Genomic DNA, 26,112 nt, shown 5'->3' on the forward strand with positions numbered 1-26,112 from the left:
TTTATTTTTCGCACTGTCAGTTATCACTCTCTACCCTAGTATATGAGAGTGTTTTATGTACTAATCTTGTTTACTGTTTCCTCTCACCCCCAATTAGAGTGAATCCGTGTGTGTGTGTGTGTTTTCCACAACAGCAGACATTTTTGTCTTTTACTTGTTACCTCAGTGCCTAGCACAGTGCCTGACACAGAGCAGGTGCTCAACAAACATTTGTTGAATAAAAAAAGGGAATGAAACGTGAGTGATAAAACGAGACCCCAAACACTTTATTTCTACCCTAAATTCTCCCAGTAAGCCAGGGAGGCTCCTGGAGGATTCTAAAACTGTATAAAGGATACTTGCACGACTTTATGGTAAATCCTAAAAATCACTGGCTAACACACTTAAGATGAGTGAATTTTATGGTATGTAAATTATACTTCAATAAGGCTGTTAAAAATTATTTTCCCAGTAAGACACAGTTCTACGCTTCGTGAGAACTGACTAAGGTGAGGGAAGACAGGGTACCACCTTGTAAACGGTGATGTATCCTTAGCCACATCCTGGAGAAAATGCTTTCAACTGTTTCGTGGGTCTATTATATTCCCATCATTCTGTGGCGCATCTTCAGTGGAAACACTAGAATCTTCCATAAATTCTAGGCATAATTGTTTTGGTTTCAGAAGTGCAAGAACTGAAGTCTGGAATGCTGAATGTTGGGCATATTTGTAAAACCAAGAAATAGAACAATTTAATGGTGACTGCAAGGTTTCCCCCAAATGGTGCACTTTCCTTCAACAAAAGCGTGTTTAAATTTGAGGGATGCCACTCTAATTCTAGACATATATGGTCCTCAGACATGTAGGAAGGGCTGGGACAGCACGGCCTTGTTCCTTCCCCAGAATGGTTGGCAGCCACCGGGCCGGCCCCGGGGACTGTCACAGGGCCTCTGCCCAGACCCCGTCTGACTCTGAAAGGGATTCCACCTCTGTCTGCAGAGGCTGGGAGCTGCTCTGCCTCATGTCTGGACATGCAGCCACGATCTGAGAGCGCCAGACCCCAATCCTGCCGGCAAGGGAGGAGATGGGAACGCACTGTGACCACAGCACGCCTGGACCGCATTTGAACTGCCAAGGTCAAGGTGAACACTTCTCGAGCCCTGTACCGATCCCTGCCTCTGAACCCACTGTTAATTATTTATTCCCACGGCCTCTCTCAGTCCTCGGACCACTTGGAGACAGTCCTCAGACAAGGAAGGTCTGATGTCTGTATTTCTTATTTCATTTTTGGACCTGCTCAGTGTATCTGCCTCGGGGTTGGCAGGGGTGTGTGCGCTGCACCTTTCTTTTCTTAAAAGGACTTTTTAAAAGAAAGACTTAAAAATCTACAACATACACCGTAACAGAATTCAAATGCTAAGTTGATCTGCTTGCAGGGTTCCCACTTGAGACCTATGAGTGTGCAGAGAAAGGTGTGGCAATATTACCTGGTGAGAAACGGACAGACTAACGGAAACATACATTTTACCCAAAATGGAACGGAAACTGCAATTTATAGCAGCCAGTTCAAACCTTCCCGTTTTGAAAGACATGCTTGATGTTACCAGTCTCACATTCTTCATTAATATCATAATGTATTCTTAAAATAAACGTAAACGAGCTCCCTAAGAGGATAACTGCTGGTTAGTAAGGGAATCACCGGACGAACCTCTATCCATGAAACTGGCCCTCGCTATTAGCCAGGCAGATGTATCATTAATTCAGAGCGCACACAGCCATCTCAACACAACTGGAGAAATAAACACGGAGCTATTATTAATACCCAGTCAAATGATGTCCTCCCACTACCACAGACTAAACTAACCACACATGTAATATAGTTAGTATTCATCGGATCCCACAGAGGTTTTAAAATAGCACTGAAGTAGGAACTGAACAAAATGATAGCCATGATAAAGTGACTCGGGAGGGATTTAAATTCTGCCCCTTATGAAACAAAAGAGATTAATTCACACTCAGTATAGCAACGGTTTCAAGAAACCTGCATAGTCTGATGTGGCAGAAAGTAAACCTTTCTCTCCAAAAATTAATTGAATGGTGCGTGACTCAGAATATATTGAGAGAGCCAACGGAAGTTGATCATGGAAAACCATGACTTCAGAGTTGAGAAAACCCCATCACATTATCTTCTGCAGTCTCTCAGAGGTAAAAGCCCAGGGATGGTCCTAATCACAAATTCGCCGGCACCTTCAGACCCATCTGGTCCCGTTCGCTAAGCACAGCACAGACACCTGTTGGCCAACCACACGTAAGAACCTGGAGATGAGGTGGATGCGCCCCCATGGCGAGTTGGGCATAGAGGGACAGGCAAGCGATACTGACCTTTGGAGGAGCGGAAGTGTTTGCTGGGGGCGGTGAAGCCTCGGGTCCCGTGCACGTTCACGGCTGCCACGCGGAACTGGTACCACCTGCTGGGCCGTATGTCGGTCAGTTGGACCCGCTCATCCGTGGTCTGAGGGGAAAGTCACAGAGCACAGAGATCCCCTTTATCCTGACGTGCCCGTCAGGTCTGTTTTAGAAACACACGCACTTATCAGCCCACGCGACACAGCCTCGCCGTGCCCTGCCCTCCTGGATGAGAGCAGCCCGTCCTGCTCCGGTAGGGGAGGGGCTGTCGGGGACCAAGGAATTCCTAGGGAAGGTTCCAACTGCTTGATTCCATTCATAGGTATTTCACCTCAAAGAGTCAAAGCTCTCTGGAAGTCAAAATCTCGTGACAAATGCTTGGGCTGTTTTAAACTCTGGTGACTAAATACAGCATTGGAGAGATTTCATCAATAAATTATACTTACGGATGAATAAATACATGAAGTAATCATTACAGTATAGAGAAAATGAAATCGACTTTAGTTTATAGACGGGAGATGCCTCCTACTTGCTCGCCAAATATAATTTTGGAAGTATGGACGTGAACCCACACGCTTAAATTCTGGAAGTACGCTGCAACCCAAGACTTTTTTGTTTAATTTGAGTAAATCATGTAAGATCTGCAAAGAGTCGTGTTCCTGAAGGGTGAGGGATGTTTCGTCCAAGAAAAGGTCCAGAGAAGAAAACTGGACAGTGGGACAGGGCCACAGGTCTTGCTGTCCCTACAGCTACGTCCCAAGATATCAAACAACTTGAGCATCTTCCCACTGCCCTCCCCTTCATCAAACTCAGGGCAATAGGCCTGCTTCCAGCAACGTCCTAGGGTAGACGTGAAACCTTGGCCTTGACTCCGAGGGATAGACGCCCGAGTTCTATGCCTCACGTGTGCCAAGTGCTGAGCTCAGCTTGGCGCTCGGTGGATAAAACTGGAAAACAGAACTGAACTGAAACCCTCCTAAAGCTGAGTTTATAATAACTTATTGAAAAGGATCGTCATGTGTATTTTAACATTCAAAAGAAGCTAAGCATTTCCGAGATCAAAGGAAGAAGATGACTTCAAGTGTGGCTCTCTACCTCGTTTGGCAGAATTTGAGATAACATTTTCACTGACTTGTTTGTCTAGTTTTAGCTTTCAATTTAAGGAACTAAAGCCAGCATGCTAGCCACAGCATTCAGCAGACAGAGAAAGGAAGCATTACATGTGGTATTAACTAGTGAAAATAGTAATAATAACAGAAATGATAGAGCAAGGTCTTTCCTCTCTCCGAATAAGAGGATATGAAAGAGAAGGGCTTACCATCAGTTACTTTCATAAATCTTCAAATTTATAATTTGGAAATATTTGGAAATTGCATAATTTGGAAAAGTTACAAATGATACTGTAGCATTGTTTAAGGGAGAATGCCATGTAAACCAAATATAATTTCAGGCTGTATTCTGAACATCTTTATGTTTTGTTAAAACACAATTTTTTAACAAAGTAGGTATGGAATAGAATTGCTAAATTTATCTGACCATTTTTCTTCCCCCCTAATTTAATATGTTTCTCTTAACATCACATTTCTCATTGATTTGGGTGGTATTTAAATTATTTTAGTGTCTGTCCTTTCTGAGATGCTACTGTTGCGAAAGGGACCAAATTCTTCTCCTAAACACCTGAATGCTGACATTTATTTTATATTTACTGAAAAAACATCATGGGAATCTTGTCCTTGGAGGAAAAAATGACCTGATCAACTTCAGGACAGAATTTCCCCCTATAGACCTACATGTAGAGAAGGCATTTCAGTTGCTGAAAAGCATGAAGCAGTTGTGTATTGAGAATTTATTCTTTCCTCCATCCGTGGAGTCTGCCTGCAGCTGGTAGTCCATTTAACAGCTCTTAAAAAGAAAGAAAATATTTTGCTTTTCACATCCACAAGACAGAGGAGGTAAAGCACTGGGAAGATAAACTCCATCCAGGTGGCCTCCCAGTTGGTAAGCTGACCAAGAAGAAGAAAGCACCTAGGGGAGATTGATGAGCTGCTGGCCGCTTCCCACTAAGTAGTTTTGTGATATGAATCTTCCTCCCGCCACGAGAGTCCCATGCGGAATAAAGGCTTAAATGTAGGAGAAATAGAGGAGAAGTCGTTGAGATGATCAACTAGCACATTGGCGAGTCCTACGGGTGTTGCATTTCCCTCACTCTAGTCGGTTTTAAGGTTATCTCAAGGAAGCGTACTTCTCGGAATAAATGTGAACACTCATTAGAAAACCGTCTCCCTTCCACGTGCGCTGTGAACACATGAAGCCAAGTTTCTCGTGGTACCCGGTTACGCCTACAGAGCCCATCCCGTCTTCCGCCCACATGCAGGGCACGTCCACCTTACGTTACGTGATTTCGGTGCTCAGGTTGTTTTGACCGCGGCACAGCAAGCTCAGTTTCTCTCTGTAGGCGAAGGAGACACCGCCTCAAGGGGAAAACAATGACTATGAAGCACTAACCTGGGCTACCGTCTGCCAATGCGTGGCGTCGTCTTCACTAGGATGGATTCCATAATTCCATCTTCTCTGTACCACGTAGATCACAGGCTCAATTGAAATATTGAATTTTGAGGACCACTTAATCTCCAGCTGCCCGGACTGCAGTTCTGTGAATCGTAACTCCTTCCTGGGCTTCAGGGGGACACCTGAAACAGAACCGCGCCAGTTAAAACAGCCCGTGTGTGACTCGGAGTGCGGTGAAAGTTGAGAAAGAAAATCTACGGAAGAGACAAATCTCATCTCGTGACAACGGATCCTCTATTTCCTTTCTTAAAAGCAGCTCCTCCCTATCAGGGGTTCACATTTGAAATCTCCTGACACGAAGTTCAGTTTCGCTCTCCCAGTTTTTTAGAGGGTCTAAACGGATTCCTGATTCTGAAAAAGGTCACCTCTAGAGCAATGCCTTTATGCGTGTTCTTCCAAGTAAATCCTGTTACCAAGCTGCACCACTGGAGGCTAACCCGGAATCCACACGGGGCGACAGTCAGGAGGAGGCTTGAGCCCTCTTTCCCACGTAACACGCTCCGTCTCTGTCGACAGATCCCAGGGTCCTTAAAGCACGGTTCTCAAGTTTGCTCTCCTCTCTATCTGAGCGAGTTTTCCTCGTAAGGAAAACATCATAAAGCCCAATCCTCTCACGTGGTCCAATCTTACAAGAATGGTTTCCGAAGCATGAGTCTTGTGGATTCCCCAACTGACTGCTGGACCTCTGCCCTACCGACTTACCGTCTAAAATTGGAAAAAGATGAATTGATAATGTTTGGTTTGGGCATGAGTGAGTGCCTGGCTTCAGAAGTCCCTCACAGGTGCCTCACTGGAAAGCAGTTCATCATTTTGATTCCTTTTTTCCCCTACAGTGCATGCAAGTTGCCTGGTAACTGAAAGATTTAAGAACCACGGTTCGAAATAGCAGCCGTTATGGAAAGGCAGTTTTAAAACCAATTTATAATACTAACAGGACATATGAAACTAACTGAATTAGGTCGAGTCTATGGCATCATGATGTTCAATGCCATCCAAACCCAGAACACCAGCTGCATTAAAATCATTCTCTGCTGAGAACGAGTATTTGCCTAAAGCACTGACAGCTAAGCATTGGAAATGGTTAGCTCAGAACGCTGCATTCATTTTTCCGTTTCTTGAGTTTAAACTGAGCAAACTAGAAAATGCGCAAATACAAAACATAAGCTCTGATGCATGTTAGTGATGCGGCTGAATTCAACTCATTTCATTCTGATCTTAATCCAAGCCCACTCTTGTGCTGGGAACTTTTAAAGGCATTAAACACTGAGGTGGACAGAGGTGGATAATTTTAAAATGGCATATGTATATCTGCTCAAAAGCCCACTGACTCTTAAAAACTATTTTCTAGGGCTTCCCTGGTGGTGCAGAGGTTAAGAATCCGCCTGCCAATGCAGGGGACACGGGTTCGAGCCCTGGTCTGGGAAGATCCCACATGCCACGGAGCAACTAAGCCCGTGCGCCACAACTATTGAGCCTGCGCTCTAGAGCCCGCGAGCCACAACTACTGAGCCCACGAGCCACAACTACTGAAGCCCACGCGCCTAGAGCCCGTGCTCCACAACAAGAGAAGCCAGTGCAATGAGAAGCTTGCGCACTGCAACGAAGAGTAGCCCCCGCTCGCCGCAACTAGAGAAAGCCCGCGTGCAGCGACGAAGACCCAATTCAGCCAAAAATAAATAAAATAAAAATAAAATAAATAAAATTTAAAAAAACCCAAAAAACTATTTTCTAAACAACCACAGTCACCGCCCCTATTGCATTCTCCATGTTGATTTGCTGGCGGGTTGTATCTGTACGTTGCCCTTCACTTTACCATAAAGTTGTCTCATGTGATCCTTGCAGTGACCTCATCAACTGGGTGAAGGGTGAAGCAGCTACATTCTGAACCCCAGGGAATTGAGTCTGAGGAAGATTAAATAAATTGCCTGCAGCCATGACCCATCTCCGGTTTCTCCCTGAATTTTCTGCCACATTTTGGATTAGGAAAAGCCACTTAGAAAGGTAGAGAAACAAAGGGGTTTCTGTAGCTCTGCAAGTCCCCTGGACATTCTGATTCTAACGTCCTTGAAGTTGCTGGTTGCTGTGGGACTCTTCCGTCCTAGTCTTTGCTCCTGCTGTGCCCCTGCATGCAAGAGTCTTCTTCAAGCTCATCTCAGAAACTTCTCGGTGCATAACCTTACACTGACGCTTCCATGCCCAGAATATTTCTGCAGAGCGAGTGATTCTCACATCTACCCCCAGTCCCTCTCTGGGCTGCAGGACCCCATCCACCTGCATAAGTCCCCTCTCAAATGCCTGTCCCCAGATACGCCCCTCCTCCTGAGACGCAGGTCTTCATGACATCTCTAGGCTGTTGGACATCGAAGGGTTCCCAGAACCTTTTGTCTTGTGCTTGCACCCACCAACATCCTGTGGTTTCACTGCAGAGCATAATTTCAGGAACCCTTCAGTCATCCTGTCTCCATGGTGACCACCTGTTTCAGGCACTTTCCTCTCCTGTCTGGACCATCACCATAGCCTCTAACCCATCTCCCTGCAAGCCAATCTCTTTTCTCTAATTCCCTCTTCACCGTATTTGTGGTTATTTTCTTCAAGTGGAGGAGAGAGGCTCTCCTTCTCCTTCTCAGAACGTTCAAGTGCATCTGTTTGCTACAGAAGGGAGGGAAACGTCTCTGCATCTCACTCGAGGCATCCGTCTTCACCACCACCTACCAGTTATCTTTCAGTTGATCTCGTGGTACCTTTTACGTGTCTGTCGCACACCTGCCTTTACACCCACAAACACACTGCCAGGCACTCCCTACTACCACGGCCTGTTCATGGTGTCTTCTTCACTCTGAAATCTCTTTCCTTCTATATTCGGACCACAGACCCTGGAATACTTCCAGGCTCAGTCCAAATGCCACCCTTCGGAGCCACTTTCCCTAAGGCTCCCAATTGGAAAGAAAGGCTCCATTCTTCTGCTAGCTCTTCAGCATTTAACCTGTCACTGTCGAAATGCACTTAACTGCCTCCCTCCACGGCCAGCTTGCGTAATGATGTCTGCCTTCGCCACAAAGCTAAAACCCCAGAGGTCAAGAACCACATCTCCTCAATTCCCACGTCACCATGTCCTCGTAGAGAGCGCTCTGCAAGAGCGAATGGCCCGGAACTGTTCGCTGAAGAAACAGCCCAACCCGCTCTTATTCTTCTCTCAAGAATACACCTGGGGACGTAAGAGGACTCGGAACATTTACACACGTCTTTGGGACAATGGTAAACCCCTCTCTGCTTGAGACTCACGGAGGGGAAGGAGAAGACTTATCGCAGGCGTTCGGTGCCACCTTCTCTGGCGTGTGTATCCTTTCAAGGAGCTCACATCTCCTTTTCTGTCAAGGTCCTATGGCTCAAACATTCCTTTACTTACTATTTAAAGAGACGATGGCTGGCTAGTTCCTGAACCGCACAGAGCACTTTCTCTGAGAGCACGTTCTTGGCTCTCCATGTATAATCCTCTAGCGTAAACGCAGCTACAGTAAATCCTCGAGTCGCTGAAGCACCCTGAACTCATCGGCAGCAGAGCTGCCGCTGCTGAGTTGCATCCGCACCCCCGTGCTCTGAGGCTTCAGTCTTGAATATCATTCAACTACCAAGAGCCTTCATGGCACACGATGACTGTCAGGGCACTGTCAGTTCAAATTCCTTCATCTGAGAATCTCTTTAATTATGATGTGCAATGGTCTTGCAATTTGCATTTTAAGAAACGGTCCATCTGGTTCACATTAGGGTCAGCTGGCTCCCCTGATTGGGAGTCACTGCATAATTGTGTGCAGATGGGGCTCAGGCCTGGACCCTCAGCCCTCACGTCAGTCCTTTCACAGTCCTTGTGAGCTCACCCAGCATCCCGGCTGCATAACCAGATGCAGAGGATGGATCTGTCCTCAGTGTGGTTTTTATTATGTAAATGACTAGGATCTTTCTTTTTTAGTATTTTTGAACGTATTAGTCATCTGAAATCTAAACTATTCTGTTAAAAACTTCAAAAATGCTATCATATAACATCCCACAATACATGACAATATCGGTGCATTTTTTTTTCTTTAAAACATAACAAGTATTTTGGTGAAATCAAAGGAACAGAAACCAATGCTTCAAAAAATGTTGAAACTATGCTGATAGAAAGCTCAATAAAGACAGACCATCAGCAGTTGCAAATCATCACAAGATCTGACTGTTCATATAAATATACTTGTCACAAGTCTAGGTATGAAAATGCAGCAAGATATTGTGTTCCGGGCTTTCCTGGTGGCACGGTGATTAAGAATCCAACTGCCAATGCAAGGGACACGGGTGCAAGCCCTGGTCCGGGAACATCCAACATGCCGCGGAGCAGCTAAGCCCGTGAGCCGCAACTACTGAAGTCCAAGCACCACAACCACTGAAGCCCGCATGCCTAGAGCCTGTGCTCCGCAACGAGAAGCCACCGCAATGAGAAGCCCATGCACTGCAATGAAGAGTAGCCCCTGCTCGCCACAACTAGAGAAAGCCCACGCACAGCAACAAAGGCCCAACGCAGCCGAAAATAAATTAAATTAAATTAAATTAAAATTAAAAAGATATTGTGGGGCTGCTTCCCTGGGGGCGCAGTGGTTAAGAATCCACCTGCCAATGCAGGGGACATGGGTTCGAGCCCTGGTCCAGGAAGATCTCACATGCCGCAGAGCAACTAAGCCCGTGCGCCACAACTACTGAGTCTGTGCTCCAGAGCCTGTGAGCCACAACTACTGAGCCCGCTTGCCACAACTACTGAAGCCCGCACGCACTGGAGCCCGTGCTCCGCAACAAGAGAAGCCACCACAATGAGAAGCCTGTGCACCGCAACGAAGAGTAGCCCCCGCTCGCCGCAACTAGAGAAAGCTCGCGCACAGCAATAAAGACCCAACGCAGCCAAAAATAAATACAATAAATTTTTTTAAAAAAAGATATTGTGTTCCAGGGATAATATCTCTCCTAAGGACAACTGTACTCAAGGAATTTGTGCTTACATCACATTAAGGCACTCAGTCACTATAGTCAAAGTGTGAAAAGTTAATTTGTGAAAAGTGGCCCATCTCCAAAATCCTGAGGTTTAGGTATTTCAAATACTAAGAGATTCATGGAAATAGTAAGTCAACTCCATCATCACATCAGATCTTTCTGGGAAGAAACAAACTGATCTAGGATTAATTCCTGGTTAGCACCTGGTAAAGAAAAATGACCGCTGTGTCACGGCCACCTACCTAACTGAAGGCCACAAACTACTCTGAATGTTTACACTTGGAAAACAAGTTCAGCTTTTCTCTTTCCCGCCCCAAACCAAATGTCCCAGTTGGGAGTGAGGAGAGGCAGTAAGATACTAAAGCATCACCTCTAGACAGAGGACAGTCCAACTAGGCTGTAAACCAGACCTAAAATAGGGGAGGATCAAAGGAAAACCAGTGCCCCAACGAACCGGAGCTTGTGTTTCACCCATAGAAGACCAGCTTGGGAATTTCCCACAGTCTCACGAAGGTGTGCGTGTCAGAGACTAGCACCTTCGGGCCTGGTTTACCCACAGTAACATGGTCAAGTCTTCCAGGGGGCTGCTTCTAACAGTTTTACTTGAAGGGTGAAGGGAAAGCTCTCTTTTGTTTTCCTTTGTTTCAAACCCTAACACCAGTCTGTAAAGTTAACTCAGGCATCAGGCAAGGACACTTCTCACAGCATAACCCAAATTAGATGCGCAAATGTAACGCGGGACGTTCTGTTATCATTTTTTCAAAACACACAGTGCTTTGAAAAACTCAAGTTTCCAGCATATATAAAGCCTTCGAAGGTATGAAATCAGCCTACACCCCATCTTCCTTTCTACAAAAGTGGACCAGACAGAAAGGATATATGTGTTTCCATGTAGTTAAAAAATTTTTCATTAACTCAATAAGCGATAAAAGGAAAAACAGGACAGCGGATGGCACATAGCAATTTATGGCAGAAGTTAAGAAAGTGATGGGTCCACTTCAGTGAGTGTGTGCGCACGGCCACCTTGACGAGGAACTGGGGGGCCGGGTGGAGGTTGGTGTCCTTTGATTCTGAACCCCGGTGCTCACGCAGTACAGGTCGTAAGCCATGTCAGGCACTGCCCATAACTCCTAACACACAGTCAGTAATTACTGAGCTGAAATGTGTCAGTACTTGGAGATCCAGGTGACATCAGTCCCTTTTAAACTCAAAATGGGGAAGACATTAAGAAAATGCCCTCTGGGATTTCCCATGAGAGGACACTTCAACAAGTAAATAATGAATGAATGAAACGGACGTGAGGAACTTACAGGTCTGCCCAACGGAATTTGGTTCTTCACGAGGTATACTTTGTATCTAATTTAAATATTACAACTCCACAAACTAGTTGGAAATAAAGTTCAAAGAAAAAAAGCTCCATGTTATTTCTGAGCCTAAAAACTACTGATAAATCAGTGGTTGTACTAGATTTAATCTATTGGATCTTGATCTGTCTTTTACTTGAGCTATAATATAATAATACAGGGGTGCCCAAAGAGGGCTTGAAGTTTAGGGTCCTATTACAGTAGCTGGATAGAGTCAAAATAGAAGTGACAGGAGAGCTGGCCCAGGTGGGAACAGGCATTAGACGCATCGCTGCTGCCAACCCCTGGATCCCCTCGGAGGCGGCCTGCGACCTCAGCCTCAGCACTTGTGAACTGACAGCGGGACTGGTCCAGCTCAACCAGCGGTGGAGCTCCCTCTTCCTAAGGAAAACGCCTGCAAAGACCCGGCGCGAGCAGAGACAGGCAGGCAAGCTCGTTTCCCACCGGTTGTTTTGGGGCAGTAAGGGTGCACTTATGAAGGTGAGGAGGACAGTGACAGCTGGGCCTCCAAAGGTTGTCAGGCTGATTTGCATGCATGTCGATGGCTGTTTTTCTCCTCACAAAGCCAAGCGCTGGGTCAGGAAGGACCCTTTCTCAGAGAGGCTGGGACCATCAGCACCAGAAGCCTCTTGTTTTCTTTTTTGCGGTACGCGGGCCTCTCACTGTTGTGGCCTCTCCCGTTGCGGAGCACAGGCTCTGGACGTGCAGGCTCAGTGGCCGTGGCTCATGGGCCCAGCCACTCCGCGGCATGTGGGATCTTCCCGGTCGCGTCCCCTGCATCGGCAGGCGGACTCTCAACCACTGTGCCACCAGGGAAGCCCAGAACCCTCTTTTGATGACTGTCAGATGCTCCCAGGACATGGAAGCCAGGCTTCATTCAGAGAGCAAGGAAAAAATCTCTATGTAGTGTGTGTGTGTATATATATATATATATATATATATATATATATATATATATATATTTCAAAATAATACTATTTTATCCTTGTGCTCATTATGCAAAAGTCACTGCCAGGTCAACAGAGTCTTTTTATTCTATTTGCGGTTAGCCCTCCATGAATTGCCTCTGTCCACAAACACCCAGGTCAAGACTTACTTGTAGTAGAAAGGCGACTTCGGCGCTTGAGAAAAGCCCATCGTATTACGTTTAAATTGCAGCTATCTTTTAATCATTAATCATTTATGCTGGCCCTTTACAGACTATTTCCCTTATTCTCGGTGAACCAGGCATACTTGACATTCACACTGACTCCTCACTGCTCTCGCATGCAAAGCATATTTTAATTTATATTGAGTCCTTTAACCACCTGACTTTTAAAACAAAAAGGGTTTTACAAATGGGTTTTCCACCATCATTCTAAAAGCATCCTATTTTTATGGTAAATGCTCATACTTAAATAGCAAATGTTCTATAATAACAGAACAGGTTTCATAAGAGTAGACTTTTAAAAAATTAAATGGTGTTAGATTGGGCAGAAGTGATTTTATGTAGTTTATAACAAAAGGCATGGAAACAATAAAACTTTAAATCCATTAAGGAAACGTCAGTCTGTTAAGAAAGGGAAAGCAGCAATTATTTTGAATCTGAGACAGTATTTGTGCCAGGTTTCCAAGGATCTTAGGGGAAAAAAAAATGGAAAACTGCATGGATTCCACAGATTTCAGATAAGAGTATTTCCGAGTGGCAGCTGGAGGAAGATGGCGCAGGTATGTGTCTTCTGGGAGACCTGAATTGTTATAAGCCCAAGAACGGACTTCTGAAAATAGTCAACAAGCCCATAATGCAGAACCGGCATTGCAACAACATACACTTGATGCGTGAGAGGGAAAGTGCGAGAGAGCAAGAGAGATCTCTTTCTACTTATAATGAATAATGCCTAGTGACCGATTCTCTTTTTCTCTTCAAATGAGACCCAAAAAAGTAACGAAATGTTATGTCTCCCATAGTATGCTTTCTGGCATGCCAAACTGTACATAATACAACAGCATGGGTTTAACATACAAGAACTTTGTCACACTCACAGAAAGAGGCATGTAACAGCATAAAGGAGTTAAGTGCTCTAGAAGCTGCCTGTGGATGTAAACCGTTACATCGGCTAAACTGTTTGATAACTTGCGTCCCTATCTTTTGGAAGAGGGCAATTCCTCCATCTGGGAACTGAAGATACTAATCAAAATATTGAAAGTTCCCTGCAAGCACACTTCTGTTCTTGGATCGTGCCAACAGAAACCCACAGTACTCATGCGTCTATTATGCGTTTTTCAGCTGGGCCCCATCGCCAGCCTGTTTTCCAAGGATGTGAATACAGTTACTCCAAGGTAGCGAGTGGAGCTCCATTCATTTACTCATGTTGGAGAAAAACACAATAAAAGTTCCTGAGTTGATGGTGGCCTTCCGACATGTTAACTTCTAAACTTCTAAGCTCATATGATATAGCTATTATTTTGTAATAACTTTAAATGGAGTGTAATCTATAAAAATACGGAGCCATGATATTGTACACCTGAAACTAATACTGTAAGTCAACCATACTTCAATAAAAAAATAAGAAGAATTCCCATGAAGGATTTACTCCACCCCAGTAGGAGTTCACTGGGCTGATTTCTATGGTCCAGTAAGTATTTTCAGATGTTTGTATGTGGCACAAGGTACATTTTCTTACAGTTCTCGCTTTCCTTCCAAGTCACATCTTTGACATCCTTCCTCACACGCACACAACCCCCCCTGTGACCCTGGAGGTCCCCTCACCTACTCCGCTCTGCTCCTTACCTTTGTACAGAGTCTTGGGCACCTGGCAGGTGTGTCCACATCCATTGGAACAACACTTCTTAACCCCAGAGCATTCACTGTCCACTTCACAGCTTTCGACACAGGCGGCGGCAAAGCCACTGGCCTTCTCGGGAGCTGGGCAATCCCCCTGCTTTACCGACAGGATGTACTTGAGGAACTCACAGCTGGTCAGGCATTCATAGTTCTTCTTGGGGAACAGAGGCTGGGAGAGAATAGAAAAAAAATTCTCCCATTAAAGACACATGGAGTCTGATTTCCAAGGCGTCAGAAAGGCAGGTCAAAATTCTTACTCCATCAACGTCTCCTCTGAATTGTTCACAAAGTAAATGTACTTGCTTTCTTTCCCCCTAAAGAAGTGATCTTTTATGCTAATTTTTTAAAGGACTATGAACCATGACTTAGAACTTTATTTTACATGCAACAGATACACGTCAATTACACATACACGCATTCACAGATTATTGTTACATTCTAAGTTCTGATATTGTAAATTTAATGTACATCGAGACATCAATACTCTGACAATTAAATACCAGGGAAAAATTTCACACTCTTAATTACCAAAGGTGGAAAACTAGAAACACTAGCTAGGAAAAGTATAATTTCAAGGTTTGAATTAGAATTGTAGATGAGAATAAAATTGATTGTTAATAATCATATATAGGGCTTCCCTGGTGGTGCAGTGGTTAGGAATCCTCCTGTCAATGCGGGGGACACGGGTTCGAGCCCTGGTCCGGGAAGATCCCACATGCCGCGGAGCACCTAAACCTCTGCACCACTACTGAGCCTGCGCTCTAGAGCCCACGAGCCACAACTGCTGAAGCCCACGTGCCGCAACTACTGAAGCCCGTGTGCCTAGAGCCCGTGCTCCACAACAAGAGAAGCCACGGCAACAAGAAGCCTGCACACCGCGACGAAGACCCAACACAGCCAAAAAAAATTAATTCTTTTTTTTTAAAAAAACAAAGTTAAAAAGAAGTTTTTTTAATTAATGATACATAAAATTTGAAAATAACATGAATTGACTGGATCAAAACTGTGTCTCAATTCAAGAACTTTCCAGGTAAAACAGAAGAAAGGTCATGCTTTCCATACTGAAGTACCACAAGTCTGTAGCTAGTTAATTTAAATTAAAAAAAAAACTTTATAAACATTTAAAGCATCACCAGTTCTTAAGGCTCTTCTCTCTTATGCACTTTCACAGCTCATTTTTCTGTTAGCTACTAGATGTTTTACTTCATTAGTTTTTTTTTTTTTTTTAAGGATACTGAGTTGGTATGGTGTGGGGTTTTTTAATATAAATTTATTTATTTTATTTATTTATTTTTGGCTGTGTTGGGTGTTCATTGCTGCGTGTGGGCTTTCTCTAGTTGTGGGAGAGCGGGGGCTACTCTTCGTTGCAGTGCGTGGGCTTCTCGTTGCAGTGGCTTCTCTCGTTGTGGAGCATGGGCTGTAGGCACGTGGACTTCCATAGTTGCAGCACATGGGCTCAGTAGTTGCGGCTCACGGGCTTAGTTGCTCCATGGCATGCGGGATCTTCCCAGACCAGGGCTCGAACAACTGTCCCCCGCATTGGCAGGCGGATTCTCAACCACTGCGCCACCAAGGAAGCCCTTCATTGGTTTTTGAAGTTCTCAATTCAGGTCCAAATCTAAGTTAGGAATCAAAGAAGCATGTGAAAGGATCAGGAACAATTATAGAGCTTTGGCCAGCTTTCCTCTTTCAACAAAATGTATACATTACATGCACTGACGAAAATAGTTAAGTTACTAAAGTCATTGGGCCCTGCCACACCGGCTGAGATTTGCAAGTAGACATAATTTTATTAAATCTGGCAAGCGTTTACTGCTTGCTAAGTTAGCAATCACAGGGACTTAGTTTGCGCTATGCATAATCAAATCAGCTCACGGCAAACATCCTCACACATGAAAACGGAGTATAACTTGGGAGTCAGATAACGAAGTAAGGGCTGTCTGTTCATATGACTCTAATCATCTTCATGCCAACTGCCACGCCCTTGAACTGGGAGGGACAGGAAAGCAGGAGCTGCTATCTCCTCCCCTTACTGATTTACTCACCCAGCTCATTACTCACTGGGCCAGAATTAAAAACAAATAAACAAAAACACTGGCGGAGACAGATCTGCAACATTTGCTCCCACTGAGTGTAAAAGAAGAATGATCATAATTAGCACAATCCTTTGGATCTTCCAGTTGAGGTAGGGTTGTTCTCTACAATTCTTTTCCGTTTTGCTATGGATTCAAAAATGTGATTTTTTTTGTTGTGGGGGGGGGGTGGGTATTTTGAGGTCCATGGAAACAAATCAGGAATCAAAGAAAGTTCCTCTCTGCACTGGAGCTTTCTAGACTGGTCCCTGAGCTTGCAGTGTTCCAGATGACATAATGAATATTCTATTAGATTGTGTACACAGAGAACTAGGCAGGGCTGTACCAAGTTAGCTCCCAACAGCTACTCAGCAGGACTGGACTCATGGATGTATCTTTTCTTTTCCCACTGCTACACATTTCCTGTTTAACATTTCCAAATTCTTCTGTTATTCTGATCATAACGTTACAAGAGCCAAAGACAGAGAGGCGGCTTTGCTTCTCCTACAGCGTGACCATCCACAAGTCTCCAATATGCCCCCACCAGGCCCAGCACTGAAATCTGCAGGGAGGGAACTGGGCCCCCTTGGAATTTATAAGAAAGAAAGAGTCTTCAGTCCTTGAACGTAAATGAAGATCATCTCACAAATACGTGAATTGGTACAGTAATCTCACAGAGGCGTTCTCCTTCACTCTTCTATTTGTTCAGCACTACTGAAGGCAAATTTTGATGTTCTCTATCAATTATCTTAGATAATCCTCTTGGATTAGGTTGAAAAATATTAATGGTCTGAATATAAATTAGAGAACATATGGTATCTGTACACAAGGTCTCTCCCCATGTCTTTAATCATTGCTTAATGAGAATTTACCACTGAATGGAATAAGGACAAAAATGCTCACAGGTGAGAGAAAACGATGTGTGAACATTAGGACTCTAGATATAAAGAAAATGTGTAAATTGGTCCCCTGATCACCAGTTGGAAATCCTGTGAGCAAAAGATCATTTGGGTGCAGGGAAAGAAACTTCTGACCTTTAAGCGTGTCATATTTCTTGTGCCATTACAACTTAATCACTCGTAGACTCGTCAGGAGGGATGTGAACATTTTAGCAAAGGTGCGGGTTACCCAAATCAAAAGGAGTGTCATGCCCCTCAACTTCACAGAAATGAAAACACGCATGGCAACAACAGATGCACCTACTGAATGCTGCATTTCTCGTTTATACAACTGCATCCAGTCTGTTAAGGCAAATTATGAATTGTAAAACTATGTAACGACAATTCCTTTATAAAACTACTCGTATGAATAATTTCACACAAATAACCATTTCTCCAGGTCACTGGCTCGAGTTTAAAATTTGGAGAAAACGTAGTTACTATGCCGATTAATTTTTGTTTGTTTTTTTCTGCCCTGTCCATATACAAAAATAAGAGCGGAATAGTCTTCAAAGAACATGTATTTTTCTAGAGTAGTTAGGGCCTAAAGGATGTCATTATGCATCCAAAGACGGGCTCAAAAAAGCAAAGAGGTGAAGGAAAATGCCCTTGGGTGCATTGCATTAAGGGGAAACTCCCCCATATTTTAATTAACATTCTACACAATACTAATAAATTCTTATAAATCTCTCCTACATCCCATCTCTTAGCCCAAAACTCAAATGTGTTTTCAGTGCCTCACCTAGGCAACACACTACGCTCACCTTTCTTGCGGCAAATGGTAAAATCGAAATGAAATACTAACAATAGTAACTGTTCTTGGATGCTTTTAAAAGATACTCTTATCTTCATTTTGTTTGGTGTAAAACGCAAGGTACTTCACAATAAAATAATTTGTGCGGCAATCATGGGATGATGAACACAAACACATCAAATTCAGTAACATATACTAATACGTTAGAAATCCTATAAATATGAAGCCTCAGATACGGAGCAAACTCTGCATTTGGTGTCTGGTTCAATTCACCAGAACTGCACATGTGCCCAATCTCAATACACAGCCTTGGCAAAGAGCCAGGGCCTGGGGGCTCTCTCCTGGCTCCAGCCAACACACAGGCATGCAACCTTCAGTGTGGACCCCTGAAAGGAGCTCTCCACCATCATCACCACCATCCCCGCCACCCTCACCAGGGACGACCCGAGGAACCAGCCGTGGTAGGTCATCGCTAACAGCTGCTGAGGGTCTCCCACCCCGTCACCTCCACCAGCTGCTTCCCTAGCTCACCCGACGTACTCCTCCCCAGGCCCTACAGCCAGGATTATTTCCATTTCACAAATGAGCAGACAGAAGCTCGGGGAGGTCGTAATCTATCCAAAACCACAAACAAGTAAGAGTGTGGGCCAATGTTTACCTAAGGGCTGCCCTGTATCTCAGGGTAAAGTTAGAAGATGGCTAAGCCAATGGCTTTCAACTTGCTTCCCTACTAGGATAACCTGGGGACTTCTAGCACTCCAGAAACACCCAGGACTAGAGCAGAGGGGAAAAATGCACGCGGGTGCACAAACACACACACTTACATACCTGTATATATGTAAACCATATATATACATAAATCAAAAGGGCAGTTATACTCCACGAATACTGATACGAATGGGCAACGCTGAGATATAGCTTGCACTACTGAACTCCGAGGATAAAGATACAATTTTTCAGCCATTCAGGTAGAAAAGGCAAGTTCATTATGATGGAGAAAATAAGGTTTCTCCCAGGTTAATGTGTCTCTATAAAATGTAATGTGTGACGGCAATACAGCAATGGCTACATAATACTAAAGAATACATATACATAAAATCAGCTAAGTTGTTATTCAAATAAACATGTGACAGAAATATTCTCAAAGACATAAAGACTCAGAGAATATAACACGCATGAGCCTTTCTTGCAGAACTATGCAATGGTAAAATTCAGCTGTTCCCAAGTTCACAGAAATAAAGAGTAGATGGGCTAGCACAGCACCCCCTGAAAAAAATACAAAGTGTGTACTTATATATTATGCGAGAAAAAAAGTGTGTGCAAACCCATTTGGACATCAGGTATAACAGTAGGCAGAGCCTGTCGTGAATAATCTCAAAGAAAATGGTATCTTTTAAAAGACATTGAGACATGATCTAATTTAGAAAGCCAAAAATAAAGAAATTAGCATAAAAGAATTACTAATCATTTTGTCATCCACATAAATATAAAACTAAAATTGAAAAAAGTAGGAGTTACAGTTTAAAAAGATAATATGATATAATAAAATTAAAAGAATATGTCTTAAAAAACCGGTAGGTTAGAAGGAATGGAGCAAGAAATCCTGAACTTAATTTTAGGATATCCGTATTCAGGGCTATGATGTACTGCATGCAGCAAAACGAGCAGAAGGGAAAGGCCTATGGGGAGAAGTCCAGAGGAAACCAGGTGCAAACTTTCCCAGTGGAGTCACACAGGATGCATTAAATTCCTCCAGCCATGAGTTGTAACAACACGTGTGAAATGCTGTCAACCAGAGAAGTCCAGGCGAGACATGAAGCCCAGAGCTTTTCTGGGGGGCTGGTCACATAGGCACCTCCTGCGTAGCATGTACCAAAACCCAGACTCCCAGAAGGAAACAGGTGTCAACAGTTTAGGAACAGTGCTATTGGTCTGTACTTTTCTTTTTGTGTGACATCCTTGTCTGGTTTTGGTATCAGGGTGATGGTGGCCTTGCAGAATGAGTTTGGGAGTGTTCCTCCCTCTGCTATATTTTGGAAGAGTTTGAGAAGGATGGGTGTTAGCTCTTCTCTAAATGTTTGATGGAATTTGCCTGTGAAGCCATCTGGTCCTGGGCTTTTGTTTGTTGGAAGATTTTTAATCACAGTTTCCATTTCAGTGCTTGTGATTCACCTGTTTATATTTTCTATTTCTTCCTGGTTCAGTCTCGGGAGGTTGTGCTTTTCTAAGAATTTGTCCATTTCTTCCAGGTTGTCCATTTTATTGGCATAGAGTTGCCTGTAGTGATCTGTCATGATCCTTTGTATTTCTGCAGCATCAGTTGTTCCTTTTCCTTCTTCATTTCTAATTCTACTGATTTAAGTCTTCTCCCTTTTTTTCTTGATACAGACCAATATCACTGATGAACACAGATGCAAAAATCCTCAACAAAATACGAGTAAACAGAATCCAAGAACACATTAAAAGGATCATACACATACACATACACATACTCAAGTGGGGTTTATCCCAGGAATGCAAGGCTTCTTCAATATATGCAAATCAACCAATGTGATAAACCATATGAACAAATTGAAGGAGAAAAACCATATGATCATCTCAATAGATGCAGAAAAAGCATTTGACAGAATTCAACACCCATTTACGACAAAAGCTCTCCAGAAAGTAGGCATAGAGGGAACTTACCTCAACATAATAAAGGCCATATATGACAAGCCCACAGCCAGCATCATCCTCAATGGTGAAAAACTGAAAGCATTTCCACTAAGATCAGGAATAAGACAAGGTTGCCCACTCTCACCACTCTTATTCAACATAGTTTTGGAAGTTTTAGCCACAGCAATCAGAGAAGAAAAGGAAATAAAAGGAATCCAAATCAGAAAAGAAGAAGTAAAACTGTCACCGTTTGCAGATGACATGATGCTATACACAGAGAATCCTAAAGATGCCACCAGAAAACTACTAGAGCAATCAATGCATTTGGTAAAGGAGCAGGATACAAAATTAATGCACAGAAATCTCTGGCATTACTATACACTAATGATGAAAAATCTGAAAGAGAAATTAAGGAAACACTCCCATTTACCACTACAAAAAAAAAGAATAAAATACCTAGGAATAAACCTACCTAAGGAGGCAAAAGACCTGTATGCAGAAAACTATAAGACACTGATGAAAGAAATTAAACATGATACAAACAGATGGAGAGATATACCATGTTCTTGGATTAGAAGAATCAACATTGTGAAAATGGCTATACTACCCAATGCAATCTACAGATTCAATGCAATCCCTAGCAAATGGCACTTTTCACAGCACTAGAACAAAAAATTTCACAATTTGTATGGAAACACAAAAGACCTCGCATAGCCAAAGCAATCTTGAGAAAGAAAAACAGAGCTGGAGGAATCAGGCTCCCTGACTTCAGACTATACTACAAAGCTACAGTAATCAAGACAGTATGGTACTGGCACAAAAACAGAAGTATACATCAATGCAACAGGATAGAAAGCCAAGAGATAAACCCACACACTTATGGTCACCTTATCTTTGATAAAGGAGGCAAGGTTACACAATGGATAAAAGACAGCCTCTTCAATAAGTGGTGCTGGGAAAACTGGACAGCTACATGTAAAAGAATGAAATTAGAACACTCCCTAACACCATACACAAAAATAAACTCAAAATGGATTAAAGACCTAAATGTAAGGCCAGACACTATACAACTCTTAGAGGAAAACATAGGCAGAACACTCTATGACATAAATCACAGCAAGATCCTTTTTGACCCACCTCCTAGAGTAATGGAAATAAAAACAAAAATAAACAAATGGGACCTAATGAAACTTCAAAGCTTTTGCACAGCAAAGGAAACCATAAACAAGACCAAAAGACAACCCTCAGAATGGGAGAAAATATTTGCAAATGAAGCAACTGACAAAGGATTAATCTCCAAAATATACAGGCAGCTCATGCAGCTCAATATCAAAAAAAAGAAAACAACCCAATCAACAAATGGGCAGAAGACCTAAGTAGACATTTCTCCAAAGCAGATATACAGAGTGCCAACAAACACATGAAAGGATGCTCAACATTATTAAACATTAGAGAAATGCAAATCAAAACTACAATGAGGTATCACCTCACACCAGTCAGAATGGCCATCATCAAAAAATCTACAGACCAGAAATGCTGCAGAGGGTGTGGAGAAAAGGGAACCCTCTTGCACTGTTTGTGGGAATGTAAATTGATACAGCCACTATGGAGAACAGTATGGAGGTTCCTTAAAAAACTACAAATAGAACTACCATATGACCCAGCAATCCCACTACTGGGCATATACCCTGAGAAAACCATAATTCAAAAAGAGTCATGTACCACAATGTTCACTGCAGCACTATTTACAATAGCCAGGACATGGAAGCAACCTAAGTGTCTATCGACAGATGAATGGATAAAGAAGATGTGGCACATATATACAATGGAATATTACTCAGCCATAAAAGGAAACAAAATTGAGTTATTTGTAGTGAGGTGGATGGACCTAGAGTCTGTCATAGAGAGTGAAATAAGTCAGAAAGAGAAAAACAAATACTGTATGCTAACACATATATATGGAATATAAAAAAAAAATGGTTCTGAAGAACGTAGGGGCAGGACAGGAATAAAGATGCAGACGTAGAGAATGGACTTGAGGATATGGGGAGGGGGAAGGGTAAGCTGTGACAAAGTGAAAGAGTATCATGGACATATATACACTACCAAATGTAAAATGGACAGCTAGTGGGAAGCAGCCGCATAGCACAGGGAGATCAGCTCGGTGCTTTGTGACCACCTAGAGGGGTGGGAGAGGGAGGGTGGGAGGGAGGGAGACGCAAGAGGGAGGGGATATGGAGAGATATATATATATGTATAGCTGATTCACTTTGTTGTACAGCAGAAACTAACACACCATTGTAAAGCAATTATATTCCAAAAAAGATGTTAATAAATAAATAAATAAAATAAAATACAGGGAAGAGAAAAAAATAGTTTAGAACAGTGAGCCCCCTCCTCTCAGTTAGGGATTGGTGGGAAAATCTCCCCCAGCCCAAGTTTCCAGAAGCCAGCCAAGGGCCAACCTTTTAGGCAGGAATTTCTAAGGACAGGTTTGCTATGATAACTCCTCTGCACAGGTAACCATGGCTATTTCCAGATGGTAGACTTTGGAGTAAAGGTTAAGTTTTAGTCTCCTGTGCAGCTTGTTATATAAATGTTTCAATGGGCATATATAATTTCTATAAAAAATAAAGACATTATACTGTTTAAAAAAACAACCCAAACTACCAGATGTATCTTTCAAGGAAGGCATCTAAATGCTAAGTATGCATGAAATAGGAAAAAGCATCCTCAGTTCACATGTTTCTAATTTATGCTTGGAAATGAAATTATAATTTGCTTGGAAACTCAGTTACACATCCTAATTTATTAAATGTGATTACAGTTAATTTGGTTCCCAGGCAAACTGTAGACCTTGGCCATGAATACTGTAAAATTAGGAGAAAATCAGAAACATGTATTCGAAAACAGTCACTTTCCTATGAGTACACGTCCCTTTTGCTAAATTAGAGTCATCTTTACATATGTCTATCCCGGCTTCCTCTTCCTTGGCTTTTCTATTTATTTTGAAGGCAAATGTGACACACGGTATGAGGTTATCAAAGGTCAAATTCTCCACTGGGAGCGTCACTCCAGAATCATGCTGGAAGATCTCTGGAAGATCGCCAGGCACAAAAATAATTCCAAAACTTCAAAATTTTCTAGAGAATCAGGGACAGTTAGGACACTTGGTAGACCACCATTTCCCTCTCTCCCCCTCGTCCTGCGTTTTGTTACTAGGAGCTACCAGGCATGTCTGAATCATTAGCCCCGCGAAGCCTTTATATACTGACTCAGAAGCCAAACTGGCATTCTAGGTACTAGGAAGCTACTGATGAACAGAAGAAGAGCAGGACAGTTACGCCGCACTATGCTTCCAGTTTATGTCTCTACTAACAAACAGGTGACATCATTAAGCAGTTTCATCTGTATTCAAACAGAGGTAGACACAGGAGGTAACGCAGGTACACACACGTGAGGTCAAAAGAGGATGAGACAAGGAGAAGGCTTTTAAGATAGGCCGTGAACACTTAGCATGAGTTGACTGGGTAAGCGTGGTGTGGAAGGGCAGAGGGCTATTCCAGAAGGAAAGAATGACAAACACGAGGGCAGAAGCAAATACAGGGTACTCCATTCACGGCACGGCAAATACATCAGTAAGGCAGGAGCTGCATGCTGTGGTGACATCAGTGCCGCAAGTCTTGGTTTCTCCAAATGTAGAAGGGGAATAACGATAATACTAACTGTGTACTATTACCCTAAGCATTGACGTATATTGAACACTTGGCACAGGTTCCGCCACATAATCATGCTGAAATTAGTGCTAGCCCCGAAAAGAAGTATTACAGTTTTAAAACATCATTCTAGAAATGCTACAAAAACGAAAAAACAATGAGAAACACAAGAGGTTAATTATAGATTACCTAAAATACTCATATGAAAAATTTCTTTTGAGGAGGAATAAATTGTCAAGTTGTTAAATGTACACATTTACTCTGATTTTTTCTAACGTTTCCATCTCAGAGAATTTTGCCAATCCTGTCCCATCCAAGTTACAAGCAAAATCATACTTCAGAAAAGAGATACACTTTCACAGTCTTAGAAATTATAAAAGGTCTGTACCCCCAATTCCAACGTCATCGGGGAGGGGGCATTCCCCGCACAAACACCAAGCAATTCTCAGACCCTCGCTGGGTGTTTACACAACTCAACTCAATCGTGACACTATCTTCCTGGAGACGGCATCAGACCCCACAGGTCACGGGCTCAGTCCTACAGGACGACATCCCCTACTGCCTCTGCACAGGCCAGTTCCAAGTTCAGGCTGTCGCCTGTGCTTCTGACCAAAGGGCTACAGATTGGAGGTTCCGACAAGCCCCATTCAGGTTCAGTTAGTTTGCTAGAGTGCCTCAGAGAAATCAGAGAAACATTTCACCTACTGTATTACCAGTTTCTTACAAAAGGATGTAAGGCGGGAACGGCCAAACGGAAGCCATGCATAGGGCACGGTATGGGGAAAGGACACAAGATACTCTTCCCAAATCTCCGCATGTTCACCAACCAGGAAGCTCTCTGAACCCGGTGCTCTGGGGGTTTGATGGAGGCCTCATTACTCGGGCATGACTGATCAGCTCATGAGCTGCTGAGGACTGAAGTCAATCTCCGGCTCTTCCCCCCTTCCCTTAAGTCAGAGGGTGGGAGGAAAGTTCCAACCCCTAACTACAGGGTTGCTCCCCTGGCAACCAGCCCCCTGTGAGCAGGGGCTTTGCCAAGGTCACCTCATTAAAGTAACAAAAGACACCTTGTGAGAGCTCTCACCACTTAGGACATTCCCGAGGACCTCTGTGCCAAGAAGGGGGTCGAAGACCAAATGCATATATTTCTTCTTATAAATCGCAGGACCCCAGAAATCTTCCTTGAAATTTCTCTTCCTTTGTTTATACACTACTATATGAATAGCACACTTTTAGACTGATGGTACCATCGCAAAGTGAACTAGAAATTACTGTGAATAGAATGTTATTTCCTCATTATAATGTACAAGGGAAAGTACAAATACCATAGGTTAGCAAAAGGGTTCTCGGCAGAAGTGACTTTTGCCCCACAGAGAGTATGATAAGGCAAGGCCTGGAGACATCTTTTGGTCCTTACAACTGGGAGGGGAGTGCTCCTGGCATCTAGTGAGTGGGCAGAGCTCAGGGATGCCGCTACAGACCCCACAGTGCACAGGACAGCCTCATGGCAAAGAAGTATGGAACCAAAAATGTCAAGAGTGTCGGACTTCAAAGACTCTGGATGAGAGCAATATACTGATTCATTAGCCAGAAAAGCACAAATGTGAAAGGGAGATAAGCTTCCATCACTCTCTGGAGAAGTCCAGAATCCTCTGTAGGAGACAGACATTGAAACAACAAAACCACGATGTCATAAGCACTGTCACAGACATGTACAAACCCCGCGAGAACAACGGGTAGCGCATATTCAAAACACGTCTCGACAGTGTCCAGCAGTGTGTCATATGACAGGGACAAGGAGAAGGCAGTCACGGCTCTGCT

The 26,112-nt window shown here is 43.3% G+C and overlaps 1 protein-coding gene across 1 annotated transcript in view; it reads right to left on the reverse strand.

The window, feature by feature from the left end:
- Positions 1–26,112, reverse strand: part of LOC309978842 (anosmin-1-like) — a gene marked incomplete at its 5' end in the record, with an annotated part of 198,311 nt that overhangs the window by 37,311 nt on the left and 134,888 nt on the right. Inside the window, 3 exons of the mRNA XM_082865488.1 lie at positions 2,361–2,490; positions 4,890–5,074; positions 14,103–14,325. Coding sequence (XP_082721614.1) covers positions 2,361–2,490; positions 4,890–5,074; positions 14,103–14,325 — 538 coding nt within the window. The remainder of the gene's footprint in view (positions 1–2,360; positions 2,491–4,889; positions 5,075–14,102; positions 14,326–26,112) is intronic.

This window comes from Leucopleurus acutus, assembly GCF_964270905.1.
Source record: "Leucopleurus acutus genome assembly, chromosome: Y".
NCBI classification, from domain to species: domain Eukaryota; kingdom Metazoa; phylum Chordata; class Mammalia; order Artiodactyla; family Delphinidae; genus Leucopleurus; species Leucopleurus acutus.